Here is an 18830-nt window from a genome sequence, read left to right on the forward strand (position 1 = left end):
GCACGTTTGTTGGGCGTACGTGTCAACATGTTTAAACCCTAAAAACCGGACTTGAGAGATATATAAACATCCTTAACTCCTTTGAACCACACCTTTATCAGACTCCTTCACCTTCAAACGCCCCTAAAAACCCTAATATCATTTGTGAGTGTAGCTTGAGCTTTAAGAGTGCATTTGTGGGTCTTTTAGTGTTCATCCAAGAAGAAACAGTTGTCAAGGGAGCTTGGAGTGTCACTTGGCTTCAAGAATCTGCTTATTTTCGACCATGAGGAGCTTCTGGAGGTATAAAGCTTGTACCTTTCCATTTTAAGTACTAGATCTAGCTAGGGTTTCTAGTCTTGTCCCTTTAGTTGGTCTTAGACCCTTTTCTTGTGAGTTGAGCAGCTCCAGAGGATGGAGATAACAGATCCGAGGTCCCTTAGTCCTTTTCCAACATAAAAATGGAGTCTTGGTGGGAGTTTTGACCTCATGCATGGGTTAAGAGCTTCAAAATGGTCTTAATGAGGGTGTTGGGATCATATGGGACATGCAAAGGCATCAAGTTGCCAATTCTATGCTTTGGGTCGTCTTAATAGGCCTAGATTTGACTTATGGACGTAAAAGAATTGAACATTACGCACTTAATGGAAAAAGTGCTTAATCTGTCAGTACGACGGGCGTAGATCTATGTACGCCGCGCGTAAGTCCCCGAACCCCAGTACGCTGCGCGTACCAGGGTAGTACGCTGAGCGTACGCGTCGTAGACGGGCTTGGACCTGTTTTGGGATTTTTGGCCTCACTTGGTTATTGGACTTGGTTGCATTCTGTGTATTGTGGGCCATTTCATCTTTTATGGGCCTTGGATATATTGATTAGGCTTTAATTGGCCAAGAGACCCATTAATAAGGTTGGACTTAAACTTTGGGCCCATTAGCAAAGAAAGGATAATTAGGCCTCATGAAGGGGTTGAAGTTTGGGTTTCTTTTGACTAAGTAAGGTCTTGACATTAATTTATTATTATCATTCAGCACGGGAGGTTTCAAACGGTTAGGAGAGCAGCTTTCGTATTTCAGCGGACAGAGGTGAGTCTCCTCACCATACCAATGGATCTAAGGCACCAATGTCGACCTATTATGTGATCATTATATGTGTATTAGTTATTCTGTGTTTGATATGCTATGTGATTTTGTGTTTTGTATGGAAGACCATGGGAGAGCCCATGTCACTTGGATGTCAGACCATGAGGAGATCCCAATTAATAGATATTGAAAAAGTAGTGAATTGATCATATATTTTTGGATATGTAAGTATTTTATATTTGTAATATTGGATTTGTCATATTTTATATTTTTAAGATTGTTGGAATTGTCGTTTTGTAATGTTGGATTTGTAATGTTGGATTTTTAATTTTTTAGTTTCTAAAAGATTATGTTTTAAACTTTCAAAGTTAAGATTATGTTTTAAACTTTCAAAGTTATTAAAAATAAGCTTTTTAGCCTAAACCAAAGTAGTTGTTTAGCAAAAAAAAAAACGAATTTTAAGCCTATAAACCGGGGGAACGGGGGCGGGACAAGGGGCTATGTAAACGGGGGAGTGGGGGGTGGGACCGGGAGCGGGGGCAACAACTGATTTCGGGGGCGGGAGCGGGGGCAGCTATTTCCGCTCCCGTTTGGTCCCGTTGACATCCCTAGATCAATGTTTCCGATGCACAATACATGAAAATAATCCACCCCAGACGTTTCCGCCATCCTAGTTTGGGGGTGTGACATATAACTATTGAAAAAAATAAAAACTGAAAAAAAAAAAGATAAACTCAAAATTAAAAAAGTTGATTTTGAAGTTAATGTGGGGTGGTGGTGTGGGTATTTCCATAAAAAATGATGATGTGTTGAGGGTGAGGTGATTTATGATGTGTCAAAAAATTGGTGTGGAAGGGGTAACCCCACCACCCTTATACTATACCGCTTTTTATTTTAGAATATTAACAAAAGCGAACTCAATTTATATTAATAAGAGTTGTAAATATTATGATCGGTACCCAATTAGTCCTTTGGTGACATGAGTCCGATTAGATGGTGCCTAACGATTAATCCTTACATGCAAAATGAGTTAGTCTTTAGAAGCCAATGAATTTCTAACATTTTAACAAAGTTATATCTCAATAGATATTATTTGAGAAATTAGCAAGGTATTAATTGCATTAACCTATTTGTTACGATATTAGTGATATTTACTAGCTTTGTTATGATATTAGTTATATCTAGTTTTTCAAATTTAACGAATATACAATTTAGGGTTACCGATTGACTTGACCGACTAATCTCTAGTTGCTAGTCGACCGACTTAGTATCGTCTAGAAACTTTACGACCTTCATTAATACCAATGAAAATAACTTGATAAATTAGAAAATAACCAACTAGTCTAAATGGGTCATTTCAAACGTAAATTCAGTATTGTAAAGGTTACCAGGGTTACATGAGCTGTTGAGTGGTCCACCCAAACTTAAAGACCTTTAGGAATGTGATACGACCTCCCCAACCAACATTTCAGAGCCTCTGCTATTAGACAAAAAGGGATCCGATGGTGAAGATATTGTAATTTTGTGGTGAAGATATTGTGACTTTATGGGTGGGTTCTTGCTTCTTTTACTATTTTTATTTATTTATTATGGTGTTATAGTTTATAAAACACAATATGGAATTTATAATCCTAGTTTGGATAACAATTAGCTAGTTTGGAACGATCAATATTTTCAAAATAAAAAACAGAAAATCGTAGTGTAGGTCATTAGTTACCCTTAGATATCTTAAAGAACTAGTAATATGATGTTAGTTTTACTTGTCCCTTCTTTTAAACCCTCATTTCGACATGTTCGAAAATTGATTATCAAATGTGGACAATTTGAAATACAATGAAAAGTCTGGAACATGATGAAGATTATAAAATGCCGTACTCCAAAATGATGTCCAACATAAACCACACAATACATTTCCAATGAAAACAGCATTGATAGATTTTCATTTAACATGATGATATGTATGTAGACTATGACTGTAACACCCAAAGTTTCAAAGGCCAAGAAAGGAAAGAAAAGCCCTAATTTAAGGGCCGACTCGGCGAGTCCGAGCGGGATCCGGGTCGAGGTGTAATCGACCGACTCGGCGAGTCGGTCAAAGTGACTCGGCGAGTCTGGTCTGTGCATGGAAAACCCTAAATTCGGGACTTGGAGCCTATATAAATGTCTTAATCTTCTTCCTAGGGTTCCTTACTGCCTCTTTAGCCCTGGATATCAAACCCTAGCCGTCACATCTCCTAGTTGAGCCTTGGAAGGTGCTTTAAAGCTTGGAAAAGGAAGAAGGAACTTGGAGGAGAAAGAAGGAGCTATAGATCTGGGATTGTGAGTTCATTCTGAGCACTTGGAGGTAATAAATTAGTTCCTGGACCCTTTTTGCACCTAGATCTATGTGTGGTTGTTGGGGCTCTTTAGCCATAATGTTATTATTTCGAGTTAGAAGTCGGATCTGGAGTTGCTACTTCAGATCCAAGTGTGTTATGGCCTGGAGAAGCATAAAGTATCAGCCATTAAGTCGATTTTGAAGCCCCTTGGCCTTACACCCTAGTTTATGGCATATTTTTCCTAGATCTCCTTCTCTACACGTAAAGTTTGCAACTTTACGTGTGGAATAGGCTTGGGAAGGGTAGATCTACAGTTTGGAGTCCATGCATGACTCTAAAATCCTCTGCATGTAAGGTGAGCTGAAGGGACTCGGCGAGTCCTTTGAGTGGACTCGGCGAGTAGCATGAAGTTGTGAAGAAACTCGACGAGTGGGATGAACAACTCGTCGAGTCGTATGAAGATTGCCTTGGACTCGGCGAGTCTGTTCTTGGACTCGGCCAGTCAGGTCGCGAAACCCCCCAAACCTTCGAGTTGAGACTCGAATCAGTGAGTCGGGTGGAGACTCAGTGAGTTGGACAGGTCTGGACTCAGAAATCGGTAGACTCGGCGAGTCATGGACTAACTCGGCGAGTTGAGTCATGAATGGAAGGAATCTGATCATTTTGAACTCGGCGAGTCAGTAGGGTGACTCGGCGAGTAAAGTTGACCTGGAAGGTTGACTTTGACCAGGACTTTGACTTTGGACCAGGGTGGACTTGGTTGTCTTTCGTGGGTCAGTTAGACTCAATGTTGCATTGATATTGGTAGTTCGGGGAGCAAGAGGAGCAGGAGTTCCGTGAGTTGTCAGGCAGCAACTAGTGAGATCATCAGCAAGTTCAGCCAGTGCAGGTGAGTTTCCCTTTGTGTGAATGGGTCTAAGGCCACAATGCCGGCCCATGTAGTTATGAGTAGAAGACCCGGGGGTTAGCCCTAGGCACAGTATGCTAGTATTGTTTGCAGGACGAGGTCCAGTAATAGCGGGCGGGTGCCCAAGGAATTGTTTATATATGATAGTTTATACTTGTTGTCTGTGTGATACACGTATGTGCCTGGTAGGGAGGTGAGTGTGGGCGAGGTCCCGTATCTCACCAATAGCAGAGTGTGGATGGGGTTCCATATCTCACTAGTAGCAGATTAGGGGCGAGGCCCGAACTAGAACAGGAGTGAGAGTGGGCTAGGCCCGTACCTCACTACCATTAGGAGCATGGACGGGGTTCCATGACTCATCAGTAGCAGGACATGGGCGAGGCCCAGGATAGGCGAGGCCTTAGGACAGAACTAGTTGCATGTGTCAGTTATGTGTTGTGAAATGTGTATGTGTTATTATTTGTTGACGGGCGAGGCCCTGTGACAGGCGAGGCCTAAGTGAAACAGATCTGTATCCGAGCGGGGCTCGAAGCCAGGCGGGGCCTGGAGCGGCGGGGCCGTTGTAGCGGGCGAGGCCCAAGATAGGGGGCGTGGCCCAGTATGTGCAGTATGTGGTTATGCATGGTATGTGGTAGGGTGGGGAACTCACTAAGCTTCGTGCTTACGGTTTTCAGTTTTGGTTTTAGGTACTTCCGGTAGCGGAGGAAAGAGCTCGAGGTGATCGCATGGCACACACCATAGATTAGACAGCATGGGAATGTTTACTCTGATAACGAACATGTGTTTTGAAAACTTATACTCATATTATGTTTTGGAATGATGACTTTACTTTAAGTAATGATTTATTAAAGAAATTTTTGGTCTTAAATTTTGGGTCGTTACAATGACACTTTTTTTGTTAGAGTAAGTATAATTTATGACCAAATAATAGTATGAAATATTGTATGTGAATGTGTTAAAAGTGAGTATCTTTTTAATGGAAGTGTTTAGGCCAAAAAAATGTATTTTGGTCATTTTTTGTATATAATGAAATTGAGAATATTAGTGAAAACTATGTTTGCTATAAGTAAATATGATGTTTGTAATGTAGTAGTGGTTTACAATATACAAATCTATGTATTAAAAACTAGACAAAATGCTAATAAAAGTATTTAGAGCAAAAAGGGGTATTTTGGTCATTTTGAGTAAATTGTGAAAGTAAATAAATTTCTAAGTGTATGATAGATGAGTGATATGATTTTGGGGTGAATATAAGTTCATAATAAAAATGACTTAATGTAATAAGAGTGGGATATGATAGTTAAGGGTAAAATAGGAAAATTCTAAAGAATTGATGAATTTTAGTAACCACGACGTTGTGGAAGTGGTGTCATGACGTAGTTCTAAAGTGGTAATCTTTTGACGTAAAGTGGATAGTGAAGACAATGTACTTTGAATTGCCACAACGTGGCGAAGGATAGACCAAGACGTGGTGGAAAGTAGAATGTTATGTTCTTTCATGACAACTTTTAGTGAAGGAACAAAAGTGTCACAACTAATGGGAAAACGACGTCGTGGAGAGATAATGACTCCACGACGTGGCATGGGTATTACCACGATGTGGCGACGCGGTAAATAAAAATATGATAAAAGGAACGAGAGCTCCTTTTAGCTCTCATTTTCTCATACCTCGTTCCAAAACAGAAAAACTCGAAGAAAAAGATATTTTGATCAAATTTTAAAGGAGAAAGAATGAGAGATTAAGAAGGAGCTACCAAGTTATTGTTTAATTAAGAGTGAGTTTTATGTGTTAGCTAGTTTACGAATTAGGGCATACTTGAGTTTAGGGTTTAATAACCCAAATGATGATCATCAATTTCTATATTGAAATTCTAGTGATTGGTAGGAAATAGAGGGGGTAATTATATGATTCCAAGTATATAAAGTAATAACAACAATCAATTATGTGAACTTGGGGATGAATTGCTATGATTTTGATGAATTGAGTTTATAATATGTGTAATAGAGTACATAGATGATCAATTTGAAGTATATGAATGAATTGAGTATTTGAAACTTGTGTTGCACATAATTGAGTATTATGGAGCTATATGTGGTGTTATATTGATTTCGAATAAGTCATAACACCTAAATTTCTTTTTACTTATGAGTAGGTTATGGTTAAGCAAGGGTTAGGATGGGATTCCACAGGATTGGAACAAGCTCTAATTAGCCTAATCAAGATGAGTAGTTTAACTTTAACTTATGAGATAAATTGTGTTATGCAGATTAGAATGGTATATTCACATTTATGTTATAAATGGGTTTTGGAGTATCATGAAGAGTACATTAATATGACTTATATAGAGTATGAGCCTATATTGATGAAATTGTCTCAAGAGATTGATGTTGAGTTTGATGTTAAGATTAATGTTAATGAAGTCATATATGAGTAAGATGACAAGTTCTAAATAAAATGGAAAGCCTCGTTGATAAAATTTTATAATTGTTGAGTTGTTTTTAAATTTTTTTTAGAAATGTTATAGTTAAATAAATCACTAAGCTAGTGCTTATTTTTTGAATTTGGATTATGTTAAGTAGGAAATACAAATCAAGGCAATGGGATAACAACCATGGAGAAGTAAAAGAGATTTAGATAAAAGTATAGTGTCTTTTGTAAAACTCTTTGTAACACCAGACAAATCTTGGGTGTAGTTTTAGTGTGTGTTGTTTATATTACTTTTGTTTGTAAATACCTATAACTTATCCAATGTTTTGATGTATAATATTTGAAAAAAGTTTATGCTTATTTTGTGTATAAAATGTTGGAGAAATCTAGTAGTTACACATACCCAAACTTGGTGTGACTATTATGTGAAGCTACAAACTCGTGTGAGATATGATGTTCCTATTAGGAAACGCATTTTAGGAGGTCTCTTAATATCCATGGTCGCATTGAAATAGACCCTTTGCTTATGCATTACACGTTCTGTGAAGACCTTGAAATAAATCCCAAAAAAAATGGAAGAAATATTCTTCCAACTACACTTCAAACCAATAGAAATAGAATAGAGCCAAATGCTTCGGGAGATTAACTGTTAGCCAAGCCATTCTAATGAGTTGGTATAGGTTTGTCTCTTGTACGGACAATTTTCTCTCTTTCTTGAGTTATATGAACTCAATATGTGAATTTAATCATGTTTCACAAAGCTGAGATATATCTCCATAAACAAAAGATCTTGGAAGCATGAAATGTGTTATCAATATTCAGTGGGACCTGTACTAAACATCTTCATGTTTGATTAAGCATGAGTCCATGGCGAGAGCTGAAAGTTAGGAACATTTATTGTATTTAGAGTTATCTATTGTATTTAGAGTTATCTAGATCCTAGTTATCAGGATAGTTATCGTGTATATGTAACCTATTTATACTTGTATCCTTGTTAATATTCAATATATGAAAACATTAGGAAGATAATTCCTCCAAATCTGATCTAAACTACATGGTATCAGAGATGAGAACTTTCTGAAATCACTAAACCATATCGAAGCAAAGCACTGAGTCAACATGAGCGGAGGAGATAATTCCAGAGGATCGAATCCCGTAAACGTACAAAATGTTCAAGACTCTCCGTTTCCTACCGGAGTTGTTCTTGACGAAAGCAATTACCCCCTGTGGTCTCAGTTGATGAAGATGCGCATTGGGGCTCAGAATAAGTCGGGTTTTCTTACCGGCAAGGTTGTGAAACCCACAACGAACGAGAAGGCACTTGAAGCTTGGATCACAGATGACAACAAAGTGAGGAGTTGGCTCATTGACTCAATGAGTCCAACGTTGATGCGTCGTTTCATTCGGCTGAAAACGGCGGCGGAGATATGGGATGCCGTCTCAAAAACGTTCTATGACGGATCGGATGAGACTCAACTGTTTGAGTTGAATCGGAAAACATTCATCACTCGTCAAAACGGATGTCCTATCCCAACCTACTACAATGAACTTGTAAGTCTCTTCCAAGAAATAGATACTCGTATGAATGATAATGGTAATAATGTTGAAGCCACAGTGGCTGTAAACAAGGCACTGTCCCGTTTTAGGGTTCACATTTTTTTGGCGGGTTTGGACCCAGACATTAACCAGGTCAGGAGTGAATCCCTTAGAAAAGACCCACCTTTAAGTCTTGAGGCGTGTTACGCCTATATCCGAAAAGACTTGAATCAGAGACAAGTTATGGACCCGATACCGATTGAACCCGACAATGTTGTTAATATAGCTACTCGAAACAGACCTGGAAAAACCAAGGGGTCTAATGAAAAGGGTGGAAATAATTTTGTGTGTACTCATTGTGGAGAATCGGGTCATTCAAAATTAAGATGCTATGAAATAATCGGATATCCCGATTGGTGGGATTTCTCGAAGAAACCGAGAAAGAAGCTTCCGCAAAGCCAAGCAACCGTGGCGACATCTTCGCAGAATCAGGAAGGGTCTCCCAGTTGCTGCTCATACCTCTACGAATCAGGGTAAGTCTAGCAGCAAATCTCAAAAAGATAGTGATTGGATTATTGATACGGGGGCTACGGATCATATGATTAATAACCCAAACTTGTTGACTATATTGTATACTTCAAAACAACCAAAACAACTAAATATCTACACCGCCAGTGGAGATATTGAAAAAGTTACAGCTGAAGGCACTGTAAAAGTGTCTAGTTCTATGGAATTGGATTCTGTCCTTGTGGTCCCTTCTCTATCTACAAACTTGTTGTCAGTTAGTTAGATAACCAAGGCATTAAATTGTTACGTTACTTTCTGGCCAAATGACTGTGTTTTCCAAGACATGGAGACTCACCAGATTCGTGGTTATGGTACTAGAAGAGGGAGGCTATATTACTTAGAAGAAGGTCATCGAAGTCAAGCAAATCATGCAGGAGTAGCTAGAGCAAATAAGTCCCTGGTGATGTTATGGCACCGTCGGCTTGGACATCTTTCATTTACGTATCTTAGGAAGTTGAAAGCAAACTTGTTTTTGAATATTTCAGATAATGTTTTTAGTTGTGACATTTGTGAATTATCAAAAAATAAACGTATTTCATATACTCCTAGTGAGTGTAAAGCTAGTAATCCTGTTGCGGTAATCCATTCCGGTGTATGGGGCTCGGCTCCAAATGAAACTCCTAATGGTGCTCAATATTTCGTTACATTCATAGATGAATGCACCAGAATGATGTGGGTGTCTCTGATCAAACACAAAAGTGAAGTATTTAATGCATTTAAAGAACTACACATACTTATAAAAGATGAATTTCGTAGAAATATACACACCCTTCAGTCGGATAATGGGGTTGAGTATGTGAGTCTTGAGATGGGCAACTACTGCAAAATGAACCCAATCCGGCATCAGACTTCATGTGCGCGGACTCCACAACAGAATGGGCTTGCCGAATGACGTAATAGGTCCATTCTAGAAATTGTTCGAGCTCTTATCTTTGATATGAATGTCCCACGTAAATTTTGGGGAGAGGCAGTTAAGTTGGCAGCCTACATTATGAATCGTACACCTTCACGAGTAATTGAATTTACTACACCCATGCAAAAACTCCATGACCTACTTGGAACCTCGCCTAACAAGAACCTTGAACCTAGGGTTTTTGGTTGTACCGTGTACGTACATCAGAATTCTGGTAAGCTAGAACCCTGAGCCACCCGTTGTTTCTTTCTTGGGTATGCTGATTTCAAGAAAGGCTACCGGTGTCTCGATCCCGCAACTGGTAAGGTGTACATCACTCGGGATGTTTCCTTTCATGAAACGATACCCTATTTTTCACGTGAGGGCTCACTTCAGGCGGAGAAGCAATGTAATGGTGAAGTTAGCCCGACAAAATCATCACTGATGCCTGAACCCATTTTTCAGACTGAAGTTAGCACCAGTGGACTGGATGACTCCGATGAAGATTATGAACCAGTACCTAATGACTTCTCGCCTACTGATCCCGCTGGAACTGATCCCACTGCTGAAACCCAAGCGGATAATACCGATAACACTGATGACGACATCGCTACTGCTGATGATAATGTACCGGGTTCACCTAGTTCTTTCGTTTTGCAGGAAAATAATGGAAGTGGCGAGGAGTCCTCTGTCTTTGATGAAGGATCTGCGCAAAGATACCTAACAAGGAGTACACGTGGAAAGCCAAAACGACAATATGAACCTGTCTTGACTGCAAAAGGGAAATATCCGATCAGCAATTACGTTTCACAACACCGACTCATAGGGGCGCATGCGTCATTTGTTGAAAGCTCATCAGATATTACCATCCCTAGAGACATACACGAAGCCCTAAAGGATGAACGATGGAAAAATGCGGTAAATGAAGAAATGTACGCATTACAAAAGAATTTAATGTGGGATTTGGTTGCACTCCCTAGTGGGAAGAAAACAGTTGGGTGTAGATGGGTGTTTAGTGTAAAGCTAGAATCAAATGGAAAGGTTGTGAAGTTTAAAGTGAGATTGGTAGCGAAGGGGTATACGCAAAAATACGGAATAGATTACGGGGATACTTTCGCACCTGTGGCAAAAATCAACACTATCCAAATCCTAATATCAATTGCAGCAAATGAAAATTGGCCGTTGAAACAATTTGACGTGAAGAATGCGTTCCTAAATGGGTGTCATGAAGAAGAAGTGTACATGGAACCGCCACCGGGTATCGAAAGTCATGGTAAGGTGTGTAAGCTAAAAAAGGTGTTATATGGTTTGAAACAGTCGCCAAGAGCATGGTTTGGCAGATTCTCAGTGTTTATGAAAAAGGTTGGGTATAAGCAAAGTGATGCTGATCACACCTTGTTTATAAAGTCAAAAGTAGGTGGAAAGATAACAGACTTGATTGTATATGTCGATGACATGATAGTAACAGGAAATGACGAAAAAGAGATGGAAGAATTACAAGCAATTCTAGCAGCCGAATTTGAATTAAAAGACCTTGGAAGCTTAAAATACTTCTTAGGGATTGAAGTAGCTAGATCAAAGAATGGGATAATGATGAACCAACGGAAGTATGTGTTGGATTTACTGACGGAAATTGGAATGCTAGATTGTAAGCCGATTGACACTCCTATTGAAGTAAACCATCATCTGGAAATACTTCCAAATAAGGTTCCAACTAATAGAGACAAGTATCAAAAATTGGTGGGTAAATTGATCTATCTGTCTCACACTCGTCCTGATATATCCTATGCTGTATCTGTGGTTAGTAGGTTCATGCACACACCTAATGAAAAACATATGAATGCGGTGTATCGGATTTTAAGGTATTTGAAGTCATCTCGTGGCAGGGGTTTGTTCTTTGGAAAGAACCAAGATCACCATGTAAGTGGGTTTACGGATGCAGACTGGGCTAGAGATAGGATGGATGGAAAATCCACCTCGGGTTATTTTACTTTTGTGGGTGGAAATCTAGTTACTTGGAGGAGTAAGAAACAGAAGGCCGTATCAAGATCGAGCGCGGATGCAGAGTTTAGAGGTATGGTTCATGGTATGTGTGAACTGTTGTGGATCAAGAGAATCCTAAGGGACCTTGGCATTTCGTTGAAGTCTCCCATGAAGCTATATTGTGATAATGAGTCTACGATAAAGATTGCAAATAACCCTGTACAACATGATAGAACCAAACATGTAGAAATCGATAGGCACTTTATTAAAGATCATCTAGAACGCAAGACAGTGGAGCTTCCTCACGTCGGAACTGAAGATCAATTGGCGGACATGTTAACAAAGGCGTTGTGTGGAAGAGTTTTTCGAAGCTCTCTTAACAAGCTGGGAATGGTAGATATCCATTCTCCACCTTGAGGGGGAGTGTTGGCGAGAGCTGAAAGTTAGGAACATTTGTTGTATTTAGAGTTATTTAGATCCTAGTTATCAGGATAGTTATCGTGTATATGTAACCTATTTATACTTGTAACCTTGTTAATATTCAATATATGAAAACATTAGGAAGATAATTCCTCCAAATCTGATCTAAACTACATCTAGACATTGCTATCTATATTTCTTTGTTGCGTTCAACGAAATGGAGTTCGTTGATATTTTCACGGCATCCTAATTGAGAAAATGTAATTCATGAACTTGTATCACTTGAAATTTTAACAAATATATACTTAAAGAACTTCATCCACGTGTCATCCAAGGAACCAAGTTTTATATACTGGAATACAAAATCAAATCTAGCGGTAGCTTATCAACCATACATTTACTATACCAAAGATTAGAATCCAAAATCCAAAAATGGCATTGGCATCCATATGTTTTTTTTCCATACATGTTGATATCCAAAATTTATTTCTCCTAAGGAGTATTCATACCAACACAATACCTTGTTATTATCTTATTAATCCGGTCTGCACCTGAGATGTATAATCACACATGCACAATACATAAGCTTGAAGACCAAGTGAGTTTAATAAGAGTAATAATAACAAGAAGATAAATCAGCATATAGAAAAAATGCAATACATGGAATTTCCACCATTGTACACATGTTATGCCATCGATCTATAACATCCTTAGAATTTTATATAGTTTAATTAACTGTATTTGGGAAACTGAGCTTATCATTGTACGGGTCAAGTAATTGTGTTTGCGAAACTGAGATTATCATTATGCTTTCAGTGTCCTATTTTTTTAAAACGACAAACTCACACACTCACTAATCCTACTCCTAAATCTACACTATTGTCCACTACGAGTATTGAACCCTTAACCTATTGAATGATAGATAAACAAACCAATGATTAGTAATGTGCGTTAATACCGAAACACTAGTGATGTCCAAAGCAAACAAGCTGATAATAATATTGAAAATTATATGTTGATTATAACTCACAAATAATAAATTTTACTATTATTTAATTACCAAGTTTCATTCAGAAATCAGTTTGATCATTCACGATCAGTATTTAATGTAAGGTAGAATTAGACTGTCACTTTGTTAGGTGAAATAAAAGACGTTACAGATAAAGTAAAACCAACCTAAAGATTGCAGATCTTGATTGGTACCCACACAAAATGAATCATGTCCTTAAAGGTTTTTACGCACTCTAGTTGTCGTAAGTTGCAACATAGAACCCCATTATTTAGTGTAGTTATTGTCTATTCCAACAACAATGGAAGATTTGATAAACGCGAAGAGGATAATCAGAAACAGATCGAAGAAATTTGTGTTGTAGAGGGATTGGAAGTGTGGAATAAATAAGACCTGAGAGGAACTATTTATACTAAACCGAAAAGCCTATAAGTCAAAAAAATCAGGTGTAATGACGACACCTGGCCTCTCATCTCTCACAAGCTATCAAAACTAGATAAAATCCATTGAGTTAGCATCGTTATATGGAAGCTCATCCAAAGTGAAAGTGTGGTCAACACGTTGACCGGGTCTGTCCAACCCAATCGGACCGAACTTTGCAAAAAATAAAAGCTCCTCAGATCCTGATACGAAGTGCAAAGTTCGCCTAAATTGTGTCATTTTACGAACCACACGTCCCCTCAGCCCAGCTAGGTGCGTGTGGGCTTGGCCCATCCCTCAACCTCCACTAAAGCATTTGAAGGTTAAGGCAAGGAAAGCCTTAGACACCCACAAAAATTTCTTCTTCCCACCAATGTGGGACAATGGGAAACTTGTCGACTTGCATTTTACCCATTAATTAAATTTCCAACATATACCGTTAAGCCATATACCCTTTAGTCAGTGTAGTGTCTCAGAGAAATTAAGTTGATAACTTGACAATTTTGGGAGGACCGAGATTTCTATAAAGAAAATCAAAGTTTTTTGGTGTCTTAACGATGAACCAAATGGTGATGTTACGGAGATTCAAAATGATCAATGAAGTTGGGTTGACATGTTATGGAATTGGGTAGTCTTTCAGGCATCAACAATAGGAGTTTATGTTGTTTGTTTCATACTTGGCAACATACATGCAATTTAAAGTCGTTGGAAGTAATGGGAGAGTTCTATGAATTTCAGTGAGGTTATATACCTAAGTATCAGTACAAATGTCAGGTATAATCAGAAGGATTTGAATAGTTAAGGTTATTTGGTGATTTAAGATCTTCTGTGTGAGTTACTGATTGGTTGTGTTTGCATGACATATAAGTTGTGAACCAGAAATTTGGTGTGCCCCATGTGTTAGACTGTTAGTGATGTAAATGATTGAGATTTTCCTGAACTATGAGATGAATTTCCTGCTGTAAATTATGTATGTAGAGCATATGAACACAAGTTAATTAGTGTCAATTGTGTAGTTGTGGTAAGACTTCTTAGTGTCTTGTTGAGGAGTAGGAAGTGATGGTAAGTCGTTGAGTGGCAGGGTTTATGATTGTCAGACACTCAAATAGTGGATTTTGGTGCCACTTTTTGTGGAAATTAATGATGATGAGATTGAGTAGATGGTGGCTTTAGCGAGTCACAATGGGAACATTGACAGATGGAGTTGATGTGGTTCAGAGTTGTCCCCATTGGTGAAAAGTGTTGCTTAATTATTTGAAAAATGAGGTTTTGATGATTAGGAGACTTCGAAAATAGGACTGATAGCTTTTGTCAGTGAGCTAATGTTTGAGAATAGAATACCAAAGGTCCTTGAAGTGGATTGAGAGTACTTATAAATATTGCTGTCGGTACCAATAGACAGAGTTGTGACTATGATGTAGTAGGGTGAAGTTGATGAAGAGTTTGTTAATTTTATAGTGTGATGAAAGATTGATTGATCAAGGGTTTCATGTTGGGGAGAGTGGAACTCTCCGAGTTGGAGGCTGGAAGATTTTTTGGAAGATGGATTCAAGGAAATCATGATGAATAGACATTGTTAAGATAATGTTCTGAGGATGTAGAAGTTGAGGGTTCAAAAGTGTGATAGTAGAGCATACATAAGGGTAGTGATAGTGGTCGTATGAGATCCTAAATCTTGGTGTTGACCTTATAATGTTAAGTTGTTATAGTTGTGCCATAGTAGGAGTTACCTCTTCAGTAGAGACTTAAGATGGAAATTGTGGGCCTTGAGGTTTGAATCTTAAATAAATGATCTTGTCGAGGAAATGTATTAAGAAACTTATTAAAGTCCTAAGTTGACTTAGGTAATTAGGTTCACATGATGGAAATGTCCAGCTATAATTGAAAAGGGTGCACGAGGATATGTTGTTGTTGGCATTATCTCGTGGGGTTGTTTTGATTCGTTGGTTATGGTATCTCTTAATGGGGTGGGATGTCTATCGATGATGGTATTATTTAAAAACTGTATTCTGTAAAAGAGAATTTTTGGGTGTACTTTCTGGTAAAATTGGTGTGTTCCACTATAGCGTACATTCTGAAGATGCAAAATAAATACTAAAAAAAAACCAAAGTACTTAGGGTTTTCTTCAGATTTTATGAGAACTTGACGTGACAGGCTGTAGAGCTCCTTCGGATTGTTTCTAATTCTGTCCTGGCTTGTGCTTGCTTCTTTAGATCTGGTAGCCGAGTCTTAGACCACACGATGTCCATCCTCTCCAAAACGCACGCATACTTCAAAATGCATTTGAGGAAATATATTTCTGAATCATTAGAATGAAAGTTCTTGAAAGTAACTATTTTAAGGCAACTCAACATGCATATAGGTACTAATATCAAAATTGGATCGTTTTCACCAAGGCACATGTGGTGCTCGAATCCCTGTACACCAGTTAGAAAACAATTACGTTAACTATAATATCATCATCTTTGGCAACATGTTTTGATTTTGAGTATCGAGTAATCCACCTCCAGAAGACTAATAGATTGTAGAATTGGACAGAAGTAAAGCAAATCCATCAGACCTCCAAACGGATATTTCCCACTTTCCATAGTCAACACTAAATGCCTCAAATTTGAAAAAACCGGAGAATAGTGGACCATGTTATCTGCAAATATAAGAGACTTTCCATAGGAAAGAAAGCACGCAAACACAAAAGTCAGTATGAGAACATCGCTCGAAGAGGTGAGTACTAAGTAGCAATATGTTTCATTCAGGAAGTAGATTAGATTGCCAATTACCTCCATGATGCGATTAGATATCCTCAAAGACACAACATATCTTAGTTGTTTGAGTAGATCAATAGCTCGATATGTGACTTCTGTTTCCCTCTCTTGGGGAATAGGAATGTGAATGAATGCATCGACCAGGGATAAGGCATTATTCACTAGAATATCGTTTAATAGGTTTCCAAAATATTTAAAACATGTAAGATTTACTGCATCGATCTTGATATTACAGCCACTAGTATCGTCAAATTCACCAAAATATGGCAGATCATGTATGGTCAAGCTCTTTAAGGTGGAACTACAAATCACAATGTTATTCAAGTTCACCAAGTAGCAATCTAATAAAACCAGTTCTTCTAGAAACGGGCATCCTGAGAAAAGTTTTTCTGTAGAGGCATCATCTGGGAACCGAACTAAAGATAGGTGCAAGGTTTTTAGGAATGGAAAAGAAACGTGTGATGGGAGTTCAATAACACAATCCATTTTTATTTTCAGGCTTACCAATGGTGTGCTATCAAGCATACACTGAGGAATCACAAATGCGTCCACTCCAAAGAGACATAAATCAAGCTCCTGAACATTGTGCATGATTGCATAAGAAATCCATGAATGTATTTTAGATGCATTGTTGCAAACAAAACATGATAGATGGAATTTTTCCATATTTGATGGATCCCGCAACATGAGGACTCTGTCTACAAAGTTTATGAAGGAAGACACCTCAGGCCGACACCGACCATCAACTGTTTTAGCATACAACAATCCATCATCAAAATCAATGTTAGGTGCAGAAGCCCAGAGGTTCTTCCATCTTGTAGACAATATGGACGTCTTTACAACTTCTTTTGTGGGAATAAAAGATAGAATTTGATGAAGAATACAATCAGGTAAATTGCTGATATCATCAACCATATCACCACTTTCATGTTGTTCCTGGCCTTTGTATGTTTTCCGAAACACAGACTACATGCAAAATGTCAATTATTAGCATCTCTATGATCAAAGAAACTGAATTCATTAAAAAAAAAAAAGCAAATCAACTAGATCATAATGGCTTAAATTAACTAGGAACTTTTCATTACTTTCATGGTCAAACCAGGCACCTTTTGAGAAAAATCGGTACAAATTACCTTCAGCTTACGGCGAATAAACTTATGAAGAGTCATTGATCTGGCAAACAGCTTGATAGTTTCTTGAATTCACTTGTCCTAAAATTTCTGGGAGACTAAATGTAAATAACACAATCAGTAAAAGACGCCAATGAAGTCAGTCGAATAATTATATAAGTATGATAAACAAGATTGATTTTAATGCCTTATCCACACATAAGATCTTCATAATTGCTCTTATAAGACATTAGCATATAAACACACACGAGAAAAATAGAGAGAAACTAACTTTTGATCGGAGTCAGGAGTTGTTGATATATTGCGCATAACGAACTCTAGAGCCTCAGTTCGAGACTCTTTATCAGAGAATGATCGAGAGTTTTGCCGGAATTTGGCATGGCGGTTAAAACGAAGAAAGGGGTTGTGTTCGAGGGAAGAACTTGGACTGGCGTCTTTACCCCCCGCCCCTCTTTATATTAAAAAGCCCACGAATGTTTTGGAGTAGAACATGTCCAAAACTGCAAAGAAAGACAGGAATAAACGCGTAAAAATGTACCAAGCAAAAACTAAATGCAAAAAGTAGGAATATTTTAAGGTTTTGACTATTGTGAAACCGCGTGAGAGACTTGTACACCACTTTTGAAACGGTGGGATAAACAACAATAAAATCGTCTTAGACTTAAATCAATCTATTAAGTAAACAATGTAACAGAAAACATTCATAAGAATAAAAGAAAAAGAATCCAAATACATTGTTTATAAATCTAAAACGTTCAAACCCAAATACAATACAAGAAAAGAAATCAAAACATACTCCCGGTTGCGATCACGAGAGGAACTAGTTGTTCATGATTGTATAAGCTGCAAACATGATGTTGATGATGAATATGATTCCAAAAGTGACTTGAAGGAATTCTTCAATCTTAATGAATGAGGCTTTGGTATAGATGCTACATGGATTGAAACTGTTTAAGGATGTCTTGGAAGAGTGGCATAACCACATAGATGCAACGGGTCCACCCATAAAAATTTAAGCATATAAATTTAAGGTTATATATATATATATATATATATATATATATATATATATATATATATATATATATATATATATATATATATATATATATATATATATATATATATATATATATATATATATATATATATATATATGCAGGGGTGACCTAGGGGTGGTCCACGGTGGCACCGGTAAACCCTAACTTTTCCGGCTGCAGTGGAAAATTTTTCGAAAATTTTATTTTTTGTACTACCGTGCAACCCCTAACTCTCTCGTGCAACCCCTACTGTAAAATCTTGCGTCCGCCCCTATATATATATATATATATATATATATATATATATATATATATATATATATATATATATATATATATATATATATATATATATATAT

General features: G+C 37.7%; 2 protein-coding genes across 2 annotated transcripts; one reads left to right on the forward strand and one right to left on the reverse strand.

The window, feature by feature from the left end:
* Positions 1-7830: 7830 nt before the first annotated feature.
* LOC145007478 (uncharacterized) lies at positions 7831-9706 on the forward strand. Its single transcript, XM_078966410.1, has 2 exons — positions 7831-8780; positions 9313-9706. Exons 1-2 carry the CDS (start codon positions 7831-7833, stop codon positions 9704-9706), a joined length of 1344 nt encoding a protein of 447 aa, XP_078822536.1.
* Positions 9707-15545: 5839 nt separating this feature from the next.
* LOC145005791 (F-box/LRR-repeat protein At3g59190-like) lies at positions 15546-17974 on the reverse strand. Its single transcript, XM_078964899.1, has 5 exons — positions 17703-17974; positions 17435-17529; positions 16317-17267; positions 16044-16199; positions 15546-15956 (listed from the first exon to the last, which is right to left on the reverse strand). Exons 2-5 carry the CDS (start codon positions 17468-17470, stop codon positions 15672-15674), a joined length of 1428 nt encoding a protein of 475 aa, XP_078821025.1. The 5' UTR covers positions 17471-17529; positions 17703-17974; the 3' UTR covers positions 15546-15671.
* Between the last annotated feature and the right edge of the window lie 856 nt (positions 17975-18830).

This window comes from Lactuca saligna, chromosome 7, assembly GCF_052625555.1.
Source record: "Lactuca saligna cultivar CGN05327 chromosome 7, ASM5262555v1, whole genome shotgun sequence".
In the NCBI taxonomy this organism is placed as follows: domain Eukaryota; kingdom Viridiplantae; phylum Streptophyta; class Magnoliopsida; order Asterales; family Asteraceae; genus Lactuca; species Lactuca saligna.